Source organism: Octodon degus, unplaced genomic scaffold (assembly GCF_000260255.1).
Source record: "Octodon degus isolate 3935 unplaced genomic scaffold, OctDeg1.0 scaffold00015, whole genome shotgun sequence".
In the NCBI taxonomy this organism is placed as follows: Eukaryota; Metazoa; Chordata; class Mammalia; order Rodentia; family Octodontidae; genus Octodon; species Octodon degus.
The window spans coordinates 820,906-844,663 of NW_004524591.1; the positions used below are offsets into that span (position 1 = coordinate 820,906).

At 35.4% G+C, this 23,758-nt stretch overlaps 1 protein-coding gene and 1 non-coding gene across 2 annotated transcripts in view; one reads left to right on the top strand and one right to left on the bottom strand.

Annotated features, from left to right (window-relative positions):
- Window positions 1-494: 494 nt before the first annotated feature.
- LOC111815401 lies at window positions 495-629 on the top strand. Its single transcript, XR_002820095.1, has one exon. It is a non-coding gene; the product is annotated as a U8 small nucleolar RNA (small nucleolar RNA).
- Window positions 630-16,070: 15,441 nt separating this feature from the next.
- The window catches only part of LOC105741510 (mitochondrial inner membrane protease subunit 2), an 87,767-nt gene continuing 80,079 nt past the window's right edge, over window positions 16,071-23,758 (bottom strand). The window contains exons 3-4 of the mRNA XM_012513638.2: window positions 16,745-16,848; window positions 16,071-16,095 (exon numbers count right to left, since the gene is read on the bottom strand). Coding sequence (XP_012369092.2) covers window positions 16,086-16,095; window positions 16,745-16,848 — 114 coding nt within the window. The 3' untranslated portion in view covers window positions 16,071-16,085. The remainder of the gene's footprint in view (window positions 16,096-16,744; window positions 16,849-23,758) is intronic.

Consider the following 23,758-nt stretch of genomic DNA (forward strand, 5'->3'; position numbering starts at 1 on the left):
GAGAATCTACTGTTTCCCCATAGAAGTGGGCTAAGTTGCAGAATGTAACTAGGCGAGTTCTCCACATTAGATTCCAAGTACGGGAAACACAGTTGTAAATAAAGCACACATCATTTGTTGTGCCTAGGATGTGATTAATTTTTGCCTCCCCAAAACTGAAACACCTATATAGGGATTCATTTATAGTCACACAAAAGAACTCTGCTTGCTTGCCTCATTATGGGTCACTGATAAGCATACCATTTAGTACTGACACAGAGTTCTCCACAGACTGTATTACTCACAGATGGCCATCTCTTCCAGCAGCCATCATGAAGCCTAACATTTCATTGTCTAAAATTTGTTTTTCTGTCTTTAGGTTTAAAGAGGAGAGAGAAATAGAAAAGAGAATAACTGGAATTAAAACAGTGGTCTAGGATTTACTATGCAATATAAGGAGAAAAGAAAACCACAGAAGTTTAAGCAAGAAAATGACTATCCAAATTACGCTGGAATCATCAGGTGGGATAATCTTTATCTGTACCTCCTTTTGGAGGGCAGATAGAAAATGAGGATTGGAGCATCGCATGACACGTGATTAATGTGCTGCATAGTCAGGACTTGCAACATCCTGATTGCTCCTGTCTGATTCTTTCTGATGATCAAACTTAAATTAAAAAATTTAAAAATTAAAAAAAAACAAATTAATCTGGATATAATGCTGAGAGTAATTTGGGAACATGTATTAGAGAAAACAATAAAAGATAAGTCAGTGTGGTATGTGAGCTATAGCACTGCAAATGTAGAGAAATATTCAACAGAGACTTTATAGATAGAATGAGAAAGATCATCTAGTTAGATACAGATGGCAAGAAAATCCAAAAGGTTAAAGTTTCTCACTCTGACTTCTGACTAAATACGATGATGCTGAGAACCATAATAATAACCAGAAGAAAAAAACAAATTTTATATGTGCAATTTAGGGGCCTGCATGATATCACTGTACAGAACAATCCAGAAGGCAGCTCAAAAATATAGGCATGCTGCTTCTGAAAGTAGTCAACAGCAGTCAGCAAACAGGTTAAAAAAAAAAAAAAAAATACGGGGCAAGAAAAAACTAGCAAAACAAAGAGCCGAAAGAATCAAAGAAAAAGGCTATAAAACATAACAAGGAACAAGAAAGCATCAATTCACAATGTTCATTTCCACTAGGGCTCAAAAACATGCTGTGGTCATTCGATTTAGCAATAAGAAAGTTTAGAAATGTTTACAAATAGTTTCTGTAAAAACTGCAGACAGAAGTCTGATCTCAGTGGGATAAAGAAGAAATGGAAAAGAATGCACCGGCTATTCTTTCCAGGTGTTAGAAAATAAAGAAGGGAGCAATGTGCCAGTTTAGTTAAGAAATGTGAAGAATGGGCAGGGGAGATGGCTCAGTAGAATAAGCACTTGCCTGGCAAGTACAAGGGCCTGAGTTCAATCCCCGGTTTCGAAAAAAAAAAAAGAAATGTGAAGACTGTGAAGAGTACTCTAGTCTGCGAGCTCGATTCATGGTAGAGATATGAAGACACCACGGCTTCAGTTACCAGGCACAAGGCGCGGCCAGACACAAAGGCTACTGAGCCTAACAAGATCAGACCAAATTGAAAAGTGCACGGTAAAACCCACACCACATTTACAAGCCTAGTTATTTCCAAAAATGTATTAAAATTGTATTAATTTTTAATATGAATTTTTTAGAAAATAATATTTTTTATATCTTGAGGTAAATATATTATTAAAATTAATTTTACTTCTCTTTTTACTTTTCAACATGTGACACTAGACAATTTAAAATTACATTAGATGACTGACATGCTATTTCTATTGGTCATTATGAGCTAGGAAAGAAATAATGGACTAGAAGAATACGCCTCACATGAGGGGAGACAGTTATAAAGAGCTGATCCAAGACCATTTCAGGATTTTACAGTCTAAGACCACAAGATCCTAACTGATTCAGTAGCTCATTCAGGTTACAAGTTCTACTTCCATTTTGCCACATTTTAAAATATCAGTAAAAACCTAAGAGTTTAAATTTTAGAAGATGTTAATAGTTTTACCCTTTATACATACCATTTATATATTTATACATCTAAATTTATACTTATTTTTTATGATTTACATCTAGATATCCCCTAAAGGGTAGGCACAGTTTTTTAAAAGTCATTGAATTATGGAGGGGGTGACAGATGACTTGCTGTCAGGTACTAGGGCATGGTAAAAGAGGCTGCTCCCTCCCTCTCTCCTCCCCTCTCCCCCCTCAGCTCCCCTTCCTCCCCTCTGCCTTCTGCCCTCTCCCCATTCTGTCTGTATGTCTCTGTCTCTGTCTCTGTCTGTCTCTCTTTCTGTCTCTCTCTGTCTCTGTCTCTCTGACTCTGTCTCTCTCTGTCTGTCTGTCTCTCCCTCTGTCTCTCTCTCTCTCTCTCTCTCTCTCCCCACCCCCTACTCTCTCCCCGTACCTGCCCTGAGGAGCAGGTATTCTCCTCCACATCCCTGTGATTTGCAGCCATCTGGCCAACCTAGGAACTGAGGCTACTGAAATGTGAACCAAAATAAACCTTTCCTCCTTCAAGTTGAGTACTGTATTTCAGCCATGAAAAAAGTGACTAAGACAGCATTCAATACATGGCCAGGAAACTGAAGGCTTTGTCTAAGATGAGTCAGTTCCAGGGATTCGGTAAGGAGCATTTTTATTTTCCCCACTATTGAGGTTCTAAACTTTGGATAAAGAGGCCATTTATCTTTATAAACAAAAAAAATTTGCTTTCTCCACTTTTCTGTTAATGGCAAAACAATGGAAGCAAATAAAATTTTACTGATTTGTGAGGCAATAAAAAAAACTTAGTGTAAAAAATAACCCCCTCATAAAATTATGACCTTGATTACAGTATGTTTTCTTATACAACCCAATAATTTAAGGTATATCGACCCATGATTTATTTTCTTTTACTCTTGACATCATATATATATATATATATATATATATATATATATTATGCTATATATATTCTGAATTTATTTCAAACCAATTTCACACTAATTTTAAAGAAAATAATCATCTACTAACTACCTACTTCCCAAAATGTAGCTGTGAAAAAATGTATCTGGGAAAGTTTGAAGAATTTACTTCTCAATTTGTGTTCTCTCTGGCCATACCATCCTGAATGCGACCAATCTCGTCAATTTCTGTGTTATTATCTGCCATTGAGAGTGATAGCTATGACCTCATGGAGCTCATTAGTTTAATGCTATGGAAAGTTAAAAGTTCATGTCTCCAGTATATGATTACATACCCCATTTTAAATGTGGCAAGATTTAAAGTCCTATTTTTCCCAGTGAAAGTGTCATCCAACCATTATGTTGTATGTCAACCACAGTTTCAGGTCATGAATAGTCATAACTAATCAAAATCCTTGACTATTTTTTAATAACCTGAACTACTATAAATCTATTCTTCCTCTGTTATTTTTTTAATTTAAAAGTACAGATTATTTTATGCAAATTTTACATGTGAAATTGAAAAATAAGTGTCATTTTATTTTTAATCTGAGATTCCTATTTTTTTCTGAGTAGCACAAAAAAACTTTTATTATTGTTGTCTATTAATTTTATAAAACACTGGGTTTAACTGTTTCTATTTTGATCATCTCCATCCCCCCACTGTCATCTCTTATGCCACATTTCCCCCTCATTTTCTTCCTTTTATTGCTGAGACACAAATTCCTGGCACCCACAACTCTAAGGAGAAAAAGATTTATTTTGCCTCCCAGGCAAAATCGAGATATCAGTCGAAGGTCAGTGGGCTCCAAAGCAGGGCAGCACAGCCAAGCAGACAGGAAAGAGCCTGTGGCATAGCCGCAGGAAGCAGCACTCCATCCAAGAGGCGGGAGAGGGACGCACTGCTTCAGACCATGCTTCACCTCCCAACTTCACCTTCAACTATGAACCCATCAGTGAGTGTCCCGCCCCAGGATCCAATCTCCTCCCAGATGCTTCACTTATGGGCACATAAGGATCTGGGGAAGTATCAAGTCATTAAGTACAACACTTGTGTAAAACTGGTCATCATTCTACTTTCATGTCATCAATTTTAGATTTCACATATTAAGGAGGACATGGATCTTTCTCAGTCTGTCTTGTTTCATTCAGCATGATGATCTCCAGTTTTATCCACTTCCCTATAAATGACAAGATTTCATTCTCCTTTACTGCTACTCCTCCACTGTACCTAACACAGATTTTCTTAATCTGTTCATCTGTTGATGAGTACCTAGGATGGTCACATATCTTCATTATCATGTATCAGTCAACATGGCATACACATATACCTACAATATGCTGCCTTAAACCCTTAGGGTATATACCAAGGAGCAGCATACCTAGATCAAATGGCTACTTTTAGTTTCTCAAAGAACCTTCATACTTATTTCCATAGTGAATGTATAAATTTACATTCCCACCAACAGTGGATGAAGGTGGCTTTTTACCAGCATCTTCACCAAAACATCACTTCAAATTGTACAAAGTACTGAATTTTGCAAGGCACATTACTAAGCAAGTAACTGCCAAAAACATGATAGCTATTTTCTTTGTAGAGCTACTTCTTCAAAATACAGCACTGATAAGCAATGAATAAAGATTATTTGATTAGACAGCATTTCATTTTAGATACATCCCCTATATTTACTTTAACAAAACTTACTGATATTCCAAAATGACATTATTGAGAGTAAAAAAAAAAAAAAAAAATCAGCTTCCACTGCTTGAGTATCTGTCACTATCTCAATGTATCACATGGATAAAAGATTTGTACAAGTCTAGCTAATGGAGTAAGGCACAGACAAGTCAGTGTGCTCACTGAAGAGACTTTCTGGTGTTTATCTTTTGGTTTGGTTCTATTTTATTTGCAGTAGTGTGGAAGACTGTAAGCAAGGTAAGAGAGTGTCTACCCCTAAGCTTCATCTCCAGCCACATTTTTTTTTAATGTATTTAGTACAGGGTCTCACTACACAGATGACTCATAGTGATCCTTTTTTTTGCAGCCTCCCAAGCGCTACAATTACAGGCATGCGCCACCATGCCCAGTCTACCTCCAGCCACAGTTTTCAATTTTGATTTCTACGTTTTCTTTTGCCCTGCTTTTTGTGTCCCTCTTGACATAATGGCAGTTAACATATTCATCTATTCCAAGTCACATTGTGGACAGGCTGCTGTTACCACTCCAAAGTATAGAGCCTGGTATCCTTTAAAACTGAGCCTCAGCATAGCCTTAAAGAGATCTGTTCATTTTCCCTACTTGTATTTGTCACTGCTCAGCTTTCTGTGTGACAGATGCTAAGTGTCACGATGCCCTCACTTCTCAGAAAAGAATAATCCAGCATAGAGCTACAGAGAATCACTGCTCCTTCTCTGTGGCTGACTGAATTACATCACTGGTGTCCACATCAACGTACTTCATTTTAAGATAATGAAATTGCATATGCATGTATGGTATATTCAGTACCCATATTTGAGGAAATATTTACCACCAGCAACATTTAATATGCCTTTAATATGATATAAAGCCTATCATTTGGTACAAAGATTTTTTTTTTTTTTTTTTGCTTAACTTTCAACACATTACTGAGAAAAAGCTACAAAATACAACGGCTATCTTCAATTTTGTACTACCTATAAAATTCTGTTACCAGCTAATATATGTAGACATTGTGAAGCTTAGTTCAGATATTAGGGTTCAACTCCAAAAAACTTATTTAGCACTTTTTTCATACAGCTGCTCACTCTGCTCTCAAAGATTTTGCACATTGCATCTCTAAAATTCTCCTGCTTTTTCTCTGATTAAGGAGATACCACTCAACTGTAAAATCTAGTTTCAGTTCACAATTATTTTTCTTTCATCCATTCTACCCACATTAACTTAGTTATTTCAGTGTCACCACACTAACTTCTCACATAGCCTGCCTTACATTTCTGTTGATCAGGATACTCCTGGAAAGAAAGAACTTGTGTCCCCCATTTCTGTGGGCTACCTCATGACATCTGCATGGTATGCTAAAAAATGGTAAGTTAGCTCAGAGGGGGCCTGGGAATGCACCTCAACACAAAATGTTAACTGATACATCCCAGTAGTTCCTTAGTGCTGCGTGAACCTAGAATATGGATCTCTTGGTATTCGCCCCAAATCCTTCTGACTGCATAATCATGACTGCTCCAAGAGTTAGTCACTTTGTTAGTTAACTTGTGGCAACACCGCCAACATTTTGAAGAACAGATTTTCTCACTGGCATTCAATAAAGTACAATGCAGAACCATACTGGACATAACACCTCCTATGCCTACCATCTTTGAACTGGGAATCAGCTCTGAGCATAATTATGTTAGTTACTATTCTGTCTCTCTGATCATTAGTTCAAAGGTCATATGAAAAAAGATCTTACATTGATTCTAGAAGCAATTACAAAATCTTTCCATAATTCGAAGTTCAGAGTTATAAGTACAAATTGCCAAAATGGCCAAGAAACCATTAACATAATTACAACATTTTAATTATTCTCTCTATAGATAAATTCTTTAAATAACTAATGAGAAGAAAAAATATTTCTTTTGAAAATATTTGGGAATTTTACTTATATGTTTTTAATAAGGATAAGATGAGGTACACTAAAAAATCAATTTCCTATACTGAATCTTTTCTTGGTCAGTTCAATTGCTAACCTATAAAGATATTTATTCAACTGATAACTTATAAAGGTATTTATTCAGAAAGAGAACTGAATAAAATAAAATCAAAAGTAAAGAATTGATCAACAATTCTAAAAAAATTTAGGTTAGTTTATAGCCTTTTATACCCCTCTCACAAGAAATGTTTCATTATTTGTTACAATGTAAAAATCAGTAATATAACAAATTGTGCCAAAGAATCATACTTTCTTAAAAATTAGTAAAGCCATCACTTATCCTAATTCTAAAACAAAAGTGAATATTCAGATAATTACAGCATGTTAAGTTCATTAGCCAATACTCCCCTAACACCTAAGGCAGTTTCATGATTTTTTTCAATGATTTTATTACTGCTTAATTATCCATATTGTTTTTCTTCCTTTTTGTAAAACGGAAATTCACCCAAGCAGTTTAACCTTTCATTCAGAATCATTAAACACATACACCCCCTCTTTCACTGATAATTGGCCTCTTTCTTTATGAACTGATTTCCCCTCTTGATTTATTATAAATTTTTTGCCAAATTTAGATCCATTCTATTAATATATTCTTTACCTTTTTTCAACTCAATTAACATACTATCACTGTTACCAAAGCTTTCCTATTATGTCTCGAAGTTCTTATTGCTCTTTAAAGATCCTCTAGTAGAATAATGAATTTTAATAAACCTGAATATTATAATTATTCTTATTTAATTATATGGTGAAATTTATGGGAGACATATGACTCACACTGAAGTCCTTCCTACTGTCTGGTCACAGTATTCTATGGTAACTTTTCAGACATACAAATACACAAATCTCTGCTATATAACTTGTGTCCTCTAAAAGGACAGAAAGCCACATTGTAATTATCATAGCCACAGCCAAATCAAACTTTGCCAGCTCTGTCAGCAATTTCAACATGCATACAATTTTTAATAAAGTGAAACCTATATGTTCGCCATCAGTAAATATTAATGTGACCTCTGAGTGTGAATAAATCTGTTACCAGATTATGCAAAAAGAGTTACCTTTTATGATATGGCTCATCAAAATTTCTCATTAAGAGAAATATATGTTGTATGTATGTATGTGTATGCGATAGTTTGTTGGGTTTTGCTTGTCAGCTGGATCCCTTTTTTTTTTTTTTTTTTTTTTTTTTTTTTTTTTTTTTGTTAGGGAAGAGTCTACAGGGTATTCAGGGTCTCATTACCAGACGGGACTCATAATGACCCACCTGTTTACAGCCTCCCAAAAGCTGAGACTACAGGCATGTACCACTACACCCTGTCTCAATTGCAGTCCCAGTGCACCCCAGGGGCAGGGCCCACACCTCAGCCCGGGTCCCTGTGCCTGCCTGTAGGTGTTTTAATCCACTAAGCTATTTGGTCAGCCCTTCCCTTTCTTATTAATCACAGTCACATTTTCCAACAACTGCCACCTCCACTCTCCATGCACTGCCTTTCATTTTCCTAAAAGAAAAAAAGAGAACTAAGAGGAAAACTATAGACCTTGGATCCAGTAAGATTATGTTTAAGTTTAGTTTTGTGATTTCATTCCACTGTTCTAGTACCTAACTATGGAACAGAATATAAAATTCACCATCTCTTTTATGAAAAAATAAGTGGACAATCTAGTTACTTTTGGAAAATATATCTAAGGTGACAACAGACATAGAAATAACCAGAATCAAATTAACCTATAGAATCTGTAAAGCCAGAATAAATTACAAGGAAGATAGAAATGTTAGGATTTCTATCCTAACATTTTAAATAATTTTAAACAAATAGGAAAGGATTTTGTCTTTATCCTTCTGTAAAACATAGTCACCAATTTCAAAGTTTTCAATTTTCAATAACTTCAACCAAGGATAGAATCTTAACAAGAATATATTCACTTTATGCCTTGACCAATAAAGACTTTGCATTCAAAGCCTCCTTATCTGTTCCAGCATTCCTGTTTAATATGCCAACGCAGCTCTCTTTTCCAAAAAACTTCAAATCAGTTTTTATTCCAGCTTCAAAAGCATGCATCATTTTTCTAATACTCTGGGGAACCAACTGTTATGACCAGCCTGTTAATAATTCCATCTTCATTCCTGAAATTATTTTCATTCAACTTTTTAAATGTACAGACCTTAGAGATCAAACTGTAACTTACGTTTCCCTTAGGAAGGGCTGACACTGGCCATGTGAGTTCCAGTGCACACTGCCACACCAGTCACCTGCACAGCTTAGGCCTGCACGCAGAGGGCCCTCCTTCTCTTCACTATACTCTGAAGTTACCATCCTGAAATTCTTGACCCTGAATTTATTATGTATATCAAATCTAAAAGGACAATGGAGCACTGGTAAGGATTGTGTATATAAAAAATAATGTATTTCTCTTATTTTTGAAGAATATTTGTAAAAGGCACGAAATTCTAGTTTGAGGGATTTTTGTTTGCTTTTACCACTTTAAGGATTTATTCAATTCTTTCCTGTCTTCCATTAAAGTGACAGGTATCATTTTGCTTCTTTGGAGGTAATATATCTCTTTATTTCTTTTTAAGCCTTTCCCAGTTACTCTTCCGTTTTCAGTGCTCTGACTACTGTGTGTCCTGAAAAATGTTTCTCCTGATAAATTAGCCCTGACTGTTCTTTTCATCTATGGGTTATGTCTTTCATGACTTTGGGGAAATTCTCCACTTTTATCTATCCAAATGTGGAGCACCCTCTTTCTCTCTTCTTCGGAGACTTTATCAGATAAAGGTGAGCCCTTTATACTACCCAACTACTTGCACTATTTGTTGTGTTCTGTTCTTTCATTCCTCCATACTTCTTCAGTCTAGATGTTTTCTAACTGAACTATTACCCAACTATTACCCAGTGCTCTTGTCAGTATGTTTAATAGCAGTTAAACTCTTCTTTTAAGTACTTCATTTGACTTATAGTTTTCATTTCTAGAATATAAAGGAATTCTAGATTCTAATTTTCTGATAAAAATCATATATATTTTCATCATTTTTTTTCTTTGCTGGGGATATAATCCCAGGGCCATAGCGTGCTAGGCAAATGTTCTACTTTCACAGCCCTGATCAATTTTTAAATTTATTGACTTACAATTATTTCATAGCCCACATCTGATCATTCCACTTTTTGGGTCCCTATGCAATTTTTTACAACTTATAGTTTCATATTATTTATTTTCTCTTGGTCCTGGCTCTACCATGCATAATACAATTTTTAATAAATGTCAGGTATTGCACAACAAAAAATTATAGAAACTCGTGATGTTTTATTTCTGGCAATGGGAGACAAGAAAAGTAAAGGCATATCACCTTCAAATTAGGACTACGTATATCAGAGGCTGCCTTTCCATTTGGGTAAGTTATAGTCTATTTCTACTTTTCCCTAATTTCTAGAATAAAGCCCTCCAGGGGTCCCAAGTAAAAACTTACAAGGGTTTTACAGGGTCTTTCCACTTGTTTCCTGAATTCTATGTGACTCTTTAGCACCATAAAACTGGCAAAAATTATTCTATCTTCTCATTTTAACTTCTGCTTCCTGGTTTCTTAGCCTAGTAACCAGCACCACTTAACAAACTCAAAGAACCCAAGGTGGAAAGGAAGCCCAACTCAGCACTCACCTCATGTTTCCCTTACTCACCACCCATTGGCAGTGCTCAAATCCCTTAGGATATTTCCACAATGCAATTTCATTTTTCTCAGTATAGACTTTATTTTGAAATAACTAGCCCATGATAGCTGGAAGTAAAAATCTGCTCTTGACCGAACTTGGTGGTCTATGTCTATGTATATCTGATAGTTTCCCAAAGTATGTATGTTGACATAACTGTACGGCAGTTTATTTGATCTGTTATACTTCCTGCTTGAAAGTTAAGCTATTTACTGCCCTAGCATCTCAATTAATTCTTTCCTAGAATTATTATTATTTGAATTCATAATCAAAATAGTTCTCCACAGCTCAGTACAACTCCTTTCCTATGAGATGGGATTAAGACAAGATGTGCTGTTGGTGCTTCATCTTTACATAAACTTTATCTTTAAATAAACATTTATAAAGTTGGTTAGTCCTACTCAAGAAAACAAACTGCCATTAAAGCCTGCCTTAAAGATTCCAATCTTTGTAGTCTTCTGAAGAGCATTATAAAAGTCATCTGAATAAAATAATAATAATATTTATACTGTCTCATTTTGTTTTCAAGAGTAGTATTTGTAAATATACTTAGTAATTAGTATGGACAATTGAACATGCCAAAAACTAAATTTCTCTTCAAAATAAATTGCAACACAAGATTTTCTTTTGGCAGCATTTTATTGTCAATTAGCAATAAAAACAAAAATTACAAACCTAGAAATTTCACCCCACCAACAAAATTGCTCTTTAAAAATTAAGGTCTTTCTTTCCACTTCCAAAATGTACAATATTAACACTCAGAAAAATATTTGGTTGTAGACAAAAATATACAATAAGTAAAACAGATAAATATATACAATTATATATTGCAGGCTCTATTAGACTGGCTTTTAATACAATTATTGGCCGTTACTTATTGCTATCATTACTCTGGGCATTTGTTTTAAAATGTGAAGGTCCTTTCTTAACAGGCTCCCATTCATTTCCATGGTAAGTCACAGATGTACCAGTATCAAGAAAGAGGAGCTAGCACCTCTCTATTCCCCTCACTCCCATACCACCCTCCAAAGGCTCTATGCTGCTTCATCCATTGCCCTGACCCAAATCTCCACAACTTTCTCTTCTTATTTACTTCTGGCAATGTACTCATCACACTGGCCATCAGTCAGAAAGTGGTAATGAGTCTGGCATGTCACAAACAAGATGCTGAAATTGTTTGCACACATTATGTTCATCATTATGTACTCCTGCTACTAATGAAACTACATTTAGGAGCCACGATAGCAAGAATTTGGCTGCAGAAATAGGAATAAATGAGAGACACAGCAAACCAGGGCCTGCAGGATGTCTTTGCCAAGAATGGGCAAGTTGTTTGGCCACGCCATCACACACCATGGACAGAGGCAGCACAGATTTCTAGCTAAGAATACTGCTTCAAAGTGAGGCCCTGCAAACTTTTTCTCTGCTACCTACTTACCCTGTCCTTAAGTAATTACTTAACTTCTCTATGCTTCTGTGTCCTCATCTATAAAATTGAGATAACAACAGTCTCTACATTTTGGGGAGCTTTAAATAAAGATTAAAGTAACTACAGAACTCTTAGCCCAATGACTCAAAAATAATAAGCAGTTAGTGAACATAAAAGGAAGTGGCTATATATTTCTGTGTTTTCCCCCTTTATCTTCAAACCTGATCACCCTAACATTCTCACCAAGACCCAATGTTTGTCCATATTATCTATCTTTACCTATCTAATGTCTACATGTAGAGTCTTCCTTTGCTGTATAGCAATTACCTTGGTGTTTTCCATCTCAGATTTACAGATTTCACTTTAATTCACCTGAGACATATTCCATAAAAACACCAATGTATAATGGGAAAAGATTTAGACACAGCATTGTCCAACAGAAACACAACAAGTCATACATGTGATTTTTCACAAGTATCAGTAGTCAAACTAAGTGCTCAGTGACCATATGTGCCTACTTTATCAGATAGCAGAAGTGAGGGTCAAATATATCTAGGTTCAAATTCTAGCTGTGCTATTTATTTGCCACTTACTTGCTTTAAATTTCATATTGCTAAAAATAACTGTCTCACATACAGGCATGGTAGCACATACCTGTAATACCATCAGTGTGGGAGGCTGAGGCAGGAGAATTTTAAGTTCAAGTTCTATTTGGACAATTTAATGAGACTCTGTCTCAAATTTTTTTAAAAAATTAAATCAGGCTAGGAATATAGCTCAATGGCTGATCACCCATGGGTTTGAGATCCAACCATAAAAAAAAACCTGCTAAATAGTATTATGAGACGGAAACAAAATAGTATAATCTAAGTGCTTAGCACCATCTCTAAACTTATGGGCACTCGCTAAATGAGAATTCCCTCATCTTAGTCTTCTACTCCTGCGCTGCTCTACTCCTTCTTCTGTCTCTTCTAATGCTAGCATAAGCTTTAGCCTGTTCCGTCACCTACACAACGGCCCCTAGCAGCTATAGATTTTACAGGATGGCCTTATCTCTAAAAGCTATGGACACTTTCAGTCATGATCTAAGTAAGTGGCCCCAAGCAACTAAATCACCTGTGCCTAGAGAAGGGACCTCCAGCCTCCCTGCCCCTGTCCCTACTCAGCTGGTCCTGTTGCCTACTCAGCATGTACTTGCCTCTCACTTAGCTGCTACCAGGGCTGGGCTGCCTCAGAGACACTGTTGACATCAACGCGTCTCAATTTAAAGAGAGATTGGCCTCAAAAGTTTAAAATATTGAGAATTAGTCTGAAAAAGAATTGGCTAATGTCCTTCAAAAGTGGTGAAAAAGAATAAGAATAGTTACAGAATCAAGGAGACTAGAGAGACATGAGAACTAAAACTTAACTATAACATCTTGAATAGATCTTTGGCCCCAAAATGGACATCAGTCAAAAACTAGAGAGTGAGTTAGATAATGTACCAAGGATGATTTTGTGGTTGTGATAATTATACTACACTTTATATAATATTAATATGAATGGATGGGTAGATGGGAATTCTCTAACTTTCTGTTATTTTTGTAATGTAAGTCCAACACTATTTCAAAAAACACGTTAAGATGGTTTTAATGTGATTATTTGGAACTACATTTTAAAGGAACTTCTATCCCAACGGACCTCTTGAGTGATATATTATTGTAAAAGAGTACTACTTACGTTAAGCCTATTGTAGCAAGGCCATCACACAGGTTAATGAAAAGTCAATTCCAAGGTATAGAACATCCACCATAATCACTACTACTAGTTTGTAAATCCACTAAGATGTGTGAGGCCACCTTTATACACTCAGGAATACTGAGGACTTAATTACAGCAAATCATATGAGCTGTGATTTTATTAAATAAATATAGCTTTTGAATTAACACTACTGAATAACATGCTTAAACAATAGCTCCCTTGGAACCAACTTTTAACAGAAAGAAAGAGTCAGGAAAAGATAAAGAGATTCAAAAACCACATTCTAGTAGGTACCTGCTTCCCTTCCTTAAACTTCAATTCCCTTAGTAACAGCATTAGTCAACAAGCTTCAAAGGAAACCCCAGCAACAGAAGGGATAAGCTGTTCTGCTATATCATGTGTTTATGTAACGAACTCAGTCATAGCTACTAGGCAATTTGAGAGAGGACTTCAGTATGATATGGAAGATGCATGGCCAAGTACTTAAGTAGCAGCAGCCAGAGGGGAACTGGCATCATACATTCAACCCTTCTTTTAGAAGTAATTATTGATATTACTATTCTTTGTATAAAAACTCATGCATTATTAAAAAATGAATAAAAGTAACAGAAAATAATAAGAGTATATACCTCTACTATCACTGTATCTTACACAAAGCTTACAAACTTATCTCTACTTACAACTTACTGTCAATATCCATTCATCTGCCTTTGTACCCAAAGAGAACCTCAACATTTCCCTGTGCCACCTACCACCAGGTTACCCTCACCCTTTTGTTTTAAGTCCCTCTGTTTTAAGTACTTAACACAAAAAAGGTGAAGGTCCTATACCTACTGCAATTTACTCATTAGAAATTTTATGTCTTCTAAATTGTGTATTTTTATTGTGATCATTAGAGTTTTAGTTACAAAGTTGCAAACTGAAAGTTTTCCAGAAATCATATGTATTATAGTAGAAACGCTGTATTTCTACATGTTTGGACTACATAAAATGTTATCCTGGGAAGTTTTTAAATATAAAAAGTCACATAACTTTGCTTCCAATGACAACTTATATACCAATGAATATTAATGTCAATGTATAAATGAAAAGATTAATTTATTCAGTATTATCTTCAAAAAGATTAAGTTTATTCAGTATTATCTTTAAATTCAACATTCAGATAGGTATTCCTATATTCATCCCACACTTCTTAAATAGGTAGGATACTCAAACTTAGTAATGAAAATCAGCCTCTGTATTAAGGCCAAAGAGTACGTTTTTTGTATGGGAACAAAACATTCAGTGTTGTTTGACACAGAACAAATATTTCTATGAGCATTTATCAAACAAACATCAATCTTTTAAAAATGATGCAGTGTACAGATTGTATAAAACTAAGTGTCCAGAAAGCATATTCACTCTGAAATCAAATATGTACTCTCAATATTATATATGTGGCTTTTAGATTATTTCCTTAGGCTACAGAAGAATTTCATGTCAGACCTTAATATTTTTAATGATTACTTGTTGTTAAATGCTATGTCAACACTAAAGCATTCTTTTATGTAATACTGGCTCCTACTAGCAATATGCACTTGAAAGAAAATATAAAATCTTTGTACATGACAAGAATAGAACATATAATTGATTTACTAAATATATGGTTCACCAAGAATAGTTATCAATTATTATAATAACTCTCATTTGAATACATTTTAAAAATTAATTCATGTAATAAATATAAATTGCTTTATTATTTACCAATAAGAATAGTGCTCTTTTTTCAACATAATCCAAGATGTGCTGGAACATTTTCATGGACCTGTACACCACTGAGTTTCAAAGAGCCTTTTCAATTATTAATTACCTATTGAAATGCACTTGCTTAGAGATAGTCAGCACGTTTCCCTTGGAAAAAACTACTGCGCAGTTGTCTGCTTGTAGCATGACCTCCTTCACCTGGGTGGGTATCTGCTCCGTCACCAACTAAGTGAGGATGTAACCTTGTCAAACCACAGGCAAAAGAATAATGAGCATACAACAGGCTTTCCCAGCATGGAAAAGGGTTTTAAGGAGGTTGCAGAAATAGTACTCTGAATGACAAAATAAAAGAACACTCCAAAGAGTAGGTTAATATTGAAGAAAGCACTCAAAACCTGAGAGCATTTAATCCCCATCCCTGGAAGTCTGCCACACAAAACTCCACTCCAATGTATTTAAATCATTAGCTACTAACCAGGTTTGGTTAATACATTTGCAAATGGTCTGTGGTAGATCAATCTTGAAGGAGATGCCACAGAGTATCTCATCAAAGCCTTAACCAGTGGTAAAGAAAAAGTACACGCTGTTTTGCTCCCACCGATTATATCATCCAACAAGAAAAATCACTACAATTCAACAATAAGAAATACAAATTGAAAAAATCTTCAATCAATAGTAGGTTTTACTACCTCTAAAACAAACAACAGAAACATTTTTACATTAGCTGCCACCCCAGTCCACAGATGCCATACAAGAAATCAGGCTGAAACATTTTTATAAATAGCTGAAACCAGAAAAAAATTAAGCAAGTTCTGTTGCAGTTTTCTCAGTGTGAATTTACTTTTAAAACAAACAAAATCTCAAATCTAAACCACTGAAGCATGTACTAGGACTATGTATTTTATCATTGTGTCAATTATGCACACTTTTGACATTCTTTTTTTACAACTAAGACAAGAATAAATTTTTTGTTCCTGACCAATTAACAGAGAAACAGTGCCACCTTTTGGTTCCAAACAAAAGCCTCCAGTGCAGTCTTCCAAATTCCTTTTTTCAGTTAAACTTCTGACATACATAAATATTACTAAATTTAATATCATAATTATCCAAAATTGTTTGCTTCAAACACTAAGAAAGCAAGATGCAAAACCTCAAAATATTCCAAAGTAATACCAAACATGTATATTTTGGATCATCAGTATAATTAACATTTTATCAAGCATCTGGTACCAGAACCATGTCAATCAACTGATTTATCTTAACTATAAAAGAAAGTCTTTTTACAACACTGTCACATTTCAAAACTGATTTTTTAAAACACTTATTATACTTAATTGTACTCATTAATTTCATAATTGGCCATCTGGTTTAACAGCAGATTTCCAGTTAAATCACCAACAATACAACCCAAATATCATATTTTAATTACTTACACCAATGACACGATGTCACCACGTTGAACGTGAAGATTCCTCGCTTTCCAGTGGTTCAGAAGCACCACATCTGATGACTGGCTTCCCCCGGGGTTCAAAGAAGGCTAGAAAGTGAGGAGAACAGACACATCTATCATTTGTACTTTTCAGTCTTCATGGTTCCTTGCACTTCATAGCTTGAGTGGAGTGCAATAAAACATTTCTAATATAGTAATAAATTGCTGTTCTAAAGTAACTGCAAATGATGAGTTTTCAAAAAGGCTCCCTGGGATTCCTCATCCAAGAACCAGAAAAAATAAATTCCCAATACTTATTTGAAAGGAAAGTGTGCTAGATATTGTCTCCACTCAACTTTAGCAAGGAAGTAGGGAAAGCTTTAAAAAGGATTAAAAGTATGAGAAAAATGACTCAATACACCCAATAGAATATTCAGAAGTACAGGCAAAGCACAGTAGTACATATGAAACACTGGTTTCACCTGGGGAAAAGAGGCAGTATTTTCAAATCAGCTAGTAAAATACTCAAAAATTAAAAATAAAAACTAGAGAAAACATACAGGGGAAAGAATAATCATGAAAAGTGTATAGATTCCCCCACCTTTATCTTTTTCTAAGTTTGAGCCTAGAAAGTAGCATTCATCCTAGGAATCCTGTGAGTCTAGCTGTGCCCAAGGACTGGTGGCACAAGAAGTGAGAAGCATTTGGTGTAGGAATTCATCCAAAAGAAATGAGAGGCCTCTACAATGCAAAGCATACCATTCTAAAAAAGGAGGTTAAGGACATCAGAAAACTGAAAAATGAGGCTGGGGAGATAGCATAGTGGGCTAAGTGCCTGCCTGGGAAGTGCAAGGACCTGGGTTCAATTCCCAGTACTTCTGGCTGTGCCAGCCCCAGGTTGAGCCTGCCACTAAAACTGGGTATGGTGGCGCACGGCTGTAACCCCAGCACTGGAGAGGCTGAGACAGGAGGATCACTATGAGTCTGAGCTCAATAGTGAGACCCTGTACCAAACAAAATATTTTTAAACATTTTTTAAAAACTGAAAAATATCCCTATTCTTGTGTAGGCAGAATAATGTAGTTTAAAATGAGCATACTTCAAAAACTGATACAGAAATTTCACATAAATCTAATCAAAACACCAACAGGTGCCAGCCTGGCAACCAAAAGGTCCTGAGTTCGATCCCTGGTTCTGAAGAAAAAAAAAAAAAAAAAAAAAAAAAAAACCTCAAAACAAAACACCAACAGTACAGTATTCTTCACAAGTCTAGAGAAAATAATCCTAAATATAAAATCAGAAGAGACCAAGAATGGCAAAAGAAATCCTGGGCAACAAGAGCAAAGCAGGAGGTATGATAATCCCAAGTTTGAAGTTATATTAACAAGCTACAGTAATTAAAAACAGCACAGTAATGAAGTAGCACAAAAACAGACATGTGAATCAGTAGACCATAATAAAAGCAGCAGAAAGAAAAACCTGAAACCCTCATCAACTTGATCTTTAACAAAAGAGCAAAAACATACATTGGAGGAAAGATAGGCTCATTTATTAAAGAAAAGTAGATACCCACATGAAGAACTACTAAATGTATGGTATCCAAAGTGACTTTCTCCTCCTCTGTGCTAAATCCACAATACTTTATGCTACAACACTGAGCATAGGAGCCAGGGAGATAGCTCAGTAGAATAAGCACTTGCCTGGCAAGCGCAAGGTCCTGAGTTCAGTCCTCAATACTGAAAAAAAAACACTGAGCTGAGCATATTACACTAATGTAATTTTTGTTTTATTGTTGGTCTTCACAAATAATCAGGATGCATTTTTTAACCATTACTATAATGCCCTAGGTAAAATTATACTCCAGCTGATTTTATCTCCAAATAGCTGTTAGACATCTCAACTGACCAAGTCATTACCCTGCTTAAAATCCTTATTAACATAACACCATCTTTAATTTAAAGGGCATAATATTGAGTTACATAATCACAAGCCATACTTTTCTAGTGAAAATGTGCATTATAGTAGCTGGCTATTCCTCTCAGTAGCTGCATGTAGTATATATAAGAAACAATCTTTGCATTTACTCACTTCGTAAGATGAACAGCAAGACATGCATGTGTGCAAAAGTGTCCCAGCATTTTTACTCACATAATGCTCCATATAACATCTTATGCATGTGTTTCCCTGAGCATCACAGGGGGTAAAATACACCCACACCCTTCTGTTCTGCAAACTTGCACAGTACCATAATGCTGTATGGGGGTGGCTCACAGTAGCTGGGCCCAGGGAAAGCAGGAACCCCTCTGTGCATTCGTCAGCTTGGCAGACAAACGGCAAAGTGTGTACAGGTGTTCCAAAGCAGCAACAAGTGAGTTTTACCAATGACATGCTCATTATTAAATTTCTGTGAATTGGAGATTTATTGTTTAAGCTTTCCTTTTTGATTTTTCTGGTATCTGGCACTTGAAAATCAGATTTACAAGTTTTGGAGGAGGTTCAAAGTGAACAATCTGATTTCTCAAGCAGGAATGATGGTGATGATGACCTTGACATTAGCCAAGTCAGCCAAAGCTCTGTGACAGTGAAAGGAAGAACGATCTGCCAATACACACAGAGGGAACTCAGACCTCCTTGATTCAGATGACAAAGGAAATAGCAAAGTGAGTACATGTTTGACTAGTCGATGGTAGTAAATGGCTGTGCAACCAAATGGAACAACCAACATCAGAACTAGGTCTCAAAATACAATGAAGATCTTGACAGGCGTGAAACTTCTTGAATAGAATGCCAACACTGCCATTCAAAATTGGAAATTGTAACTGATAAATGCTACAAGACGATGTGAAACACACACATGCTGAAACACAAGGAAACATTCTATATGCAATGATCACCATACTCAAAAAAATATTTATTATGACACTGCACCAAGTATTCATAAAATACATGCCCTGTGAGATGTGAAGACATATACTTACAATTTAGAAATGTATCCTGGAATTCAGCCACCTGGTCTTTATTTGTACAGTAAAAGACTGAATGAGGTTGTGAACAGACTTCTCCCACCTGCCAGACTAATTGGAATGTGACATGGGACAATTGGTTTACACGTTTACAGTTGATACTACACTTGTTAATGGAGCACAAGTTGACCAGCATACAAACCATACACAAGAATAAAACAGAAATTCCAAATAAAATGTTGCAATTTCAAAACACAGAATTATGGGCTAGGGAAATGGTTCAGTAGAATAAGTGCTTCCATGGCAAGTGCAAGGACCTGAGTTCAATCCCCAGTTCTGCCAAAAATAAAAACACAGAATCATACAGTACTATCTTTGGATTTCAGAAAAATACATTGGCCTTATATATGGCCAAGAAAAACAAACTGGTACTGCTGATGTCAACACCGCATCATGATGCAAACAGTGATGGAGAAACCTTGACAACACTGAACCGTGAGGTGGAAACTTTACAGCAAAACCCAAGGCAGAGTAGGTGATGTTGATGAGCTATGTAGCAATTATAATATCACCTGAAACACAGAGTATGGCCAATGGTTGTGTTTTACTCAACCCTAAACATGTGGCGTAGTTTGATAGTTCACAAAGAAAATAACAAATGCAAAATATTACTTATGGAAGGGCTGTGGAGATAGCTCAGTAAAGTAAGTGCTTGCCTAGCAAGAATAAGGTCCTAAATTCAATCCCCAGTACCACAAAAAAATTGAGAAAAAAATATTACGTATGGAGAAATTTTCTTAAAGGATTGGGGCTGGAATTCATAAAAGATCATTTAATTCAGAGGGAGAAAATAAAATTTTTGCCCAGGGAACTACACAAAGAACGTGGAGCACACTGGTAGATAACAGGTAAACAGGCAGGTGAAATGTCACAAAGACCTACTACAAATAGAAAACTAAAAACATGTCAACTGTACCCTACTATAAAAGGATATGAAAACAGAACCTATATACATACATGATATCAATATAGGTGACATTTGTACATGGAACATGCAGTTATCATGTGTGAAGAATGCCTTGGGTGTGACATTTGAAGCAAAGATTATTTCTGTGGTAGACTTCCATTTGTATTTACATTGCAGTTTAAGTTTTTACTTCTAATTTTATCTTTTAGGTTTTGTAAGAAAATATAGAGCTGATATGAAAATGATGTAGTTTATTCTATACATGAAATACATATTAGGAATTTAAAAATTTATTTTAGTGATATTTTGTTACTGTTAATTATGCATTGTATAGTACAATAAGAACCTCCTGACCAAATGGCAAGATCAATGAAATGTCAAGTATGTCCTACAAAAAAGATAGGAAAGCAAAATACATGTATTTTTGGTATAAGCAATACATGTGTTTGGAACACACTTTTCATGTATGAAGACTGCCTTAGGTATAAAAATTGAAGTAAAGTTTATTTTTGCTGTATAGTTCTACTGTTTATTGTTATTTTTAGACTCAATAAAATAATAATGAATAATGAAAATAATATAATAAAACTCACAAAATTAAAATTAATAACATCAATAGAAACATTCTAAAGAATAAATGTAGACATTATACATACACCACAATGAGCCTTTAACAAAATTGGTGTCACGACCCGAGAGCTGCATTTTATCTTCAACATAAAACTGACATACACAATCTGCAAGGCTCTTTTAATTCCCACTGACATAGTTCCCACCAGTTAAACTCAAGCACAAGTAGCACCACACACTCACAGTGTTTTGTCATAGGTTCAACGGGCCATATAACGACCCCCCAGGAGGAATGTGCTCATTACAGGCTCAAGCATGTACTAATAAAAACAAATCTAGAAAATTGTGAAACCCTCAAGGACTACCCAAATTCACATACCTAAAATAGTTCTTATTGCACCTGCCCCAGCCCCAAATATGCTCCTGGATTCCCTTTCTTAGTTAACAGTAATGAGTATCCTGCACACTGGAAGACTCTAGATCCAGTTTCCTTTTCTAACTCTCTTTTTGTGTCTCTCACATTAGCCTTTGTCTGCCCAGGTTGCCTTTCCCCACTTGGAAAACTATCCATCTTTAAAAGCCCAGCTCAGACTGCTACTCCTATATGAAGACTTTAAAAAAATGATGATGAGGATGAGGATGAGGATGATAACAAAAAACTGCAACATACCTACAGCTGTCTTGTGAAAATTAGGAAATTACATCTTAGTGTTCCAAGACTGGGGACAGAGGGCTTTCCCCAGACCAAAACTTTCCACTCAGAACTACTTTTTTTTTCCCTTTTTTAAAATTAAAATATATATATATTTTTTTTTTGGCAAGGAAACAGCTCATTATGGTTCTAATTTGCATAAAACCTGTTGATTAGTGACACTGAGCACTTTGCCTATTCATGTCAGCTACTTTTTTTAATTGATTCTTTTTTATCTAATCACTCTTCAACTACTGTAAACCTAACTATTAAAAATAAAAGGTAAGCCAATGTAAACAGCAGATTTTTGCAGGGAAGAAATCCCAGAAGAAAGCACATCTAAATCACAAATAGTAAAATACTAAAATCATCAGTTAACACCCAGAAGACCTCGATTTTATATGGGAAGGAAGAGAGTTTTGTTTTACCTTTCTTCTCCTCCAGAAGGTAATATTAATTATAATCTATCTGTACTCCCACAGTAACTTTGGTAAACTTAAATGATAGCACATAATAGTTATCTGCCTACAGATATGAACTGTTTTACTCATGTAAGCTTCCCATGTCTTACCCATTTTTGTATGCTTAATTAGAAAACAGTTGCTATAAAATATTATTTCTGTATTTAAAAGTATAAAGGATGGCTCAGTGGAATAAGCGCTTTCTGGGCAAGCGCAAGGGCCCGAGTTCAATCCCCAGTTTTGTAAAAAAATAAAATAAAAAATAAATAAATAAAAGTATAAAGGATTAAAGGGCCTTAGAAGAATATCTAAATAATATGTTCCCTAAGCAATGTACATTATCTAAACAATGAATGCATCTCTTTCACTGAAAACATATCCCATATAACTAAGTATAAGAAACTTTTTGTATCTCACGAAGTTAAATAAAGCATAAAGAATAAAGTTAAACAGTGCTTTAGTGTTACTAATAATAACATAATGGTAATCACAACAAAATAACCAAGGCATAACTATACTGTTCATTTATGAATATGAGTAACAGAAATATGACATACACATCACTATGGAAAACCTTGATTCAGAAAACTTTCTACAGCATAAGAAAACCAGAGCTCTTTTTATTTTAATAAAAAGTTTTATTGAAAGAAAAAAATGTGAGGCCCGGGGAGATAGTTCAGACGTAAGAACCTGCCAGGGAAGTTCAAGGTCCCAAGTCCACTCCCCAGTACAACAGGAAAAGAAAAAAAAAGAAAAAACCTTTTCTTTCTGATTTTGGTGAAACCACTTTTCAGAAGAAGATATTTCACAGATGTCAAAATGACTTTCGGGGTGGGAAATTAAGACATCTAAGTTGGATGGTGTTGTTTTAGAAAAATTAGTTAACCATATTAAGTCTTCAAAATTTTACATCCTCTTTTTCCTGTAAAAAAAAAAACGGTGCATGATTCAGAGAGAGCAAGCAAACATGTCAATCAAAGAATTAATAAATAGCAAATCTATATTAAATGTCATAACTTTGATAATCTTAGATGACTGACCTACAATCTCTCCTACAATATTATTGTTAGTATCTTAAAATCCTATGTTCCCCCAAACAACATGCTTTGCTCTGACTTAGAAACCAAACAGTGCACTCTAACTAGGACTACATAATGTCAGGCTTGATTCGGATGTGACTCTCCCAGTACCCAACCTCTCTACCAGAAGAGGTTCTGTTCTCAGCCAAACACCAGGGTTCCCTCAGCAAACACAGGCTGTCATGAAAGAGACAAGATGAAACATGGACTCTTCCCAACACCTAGACACCTGAAGACACCCAAACGTTGACATCAGACACCTCAAGAGATTTTGCCCTCTGAGGCAC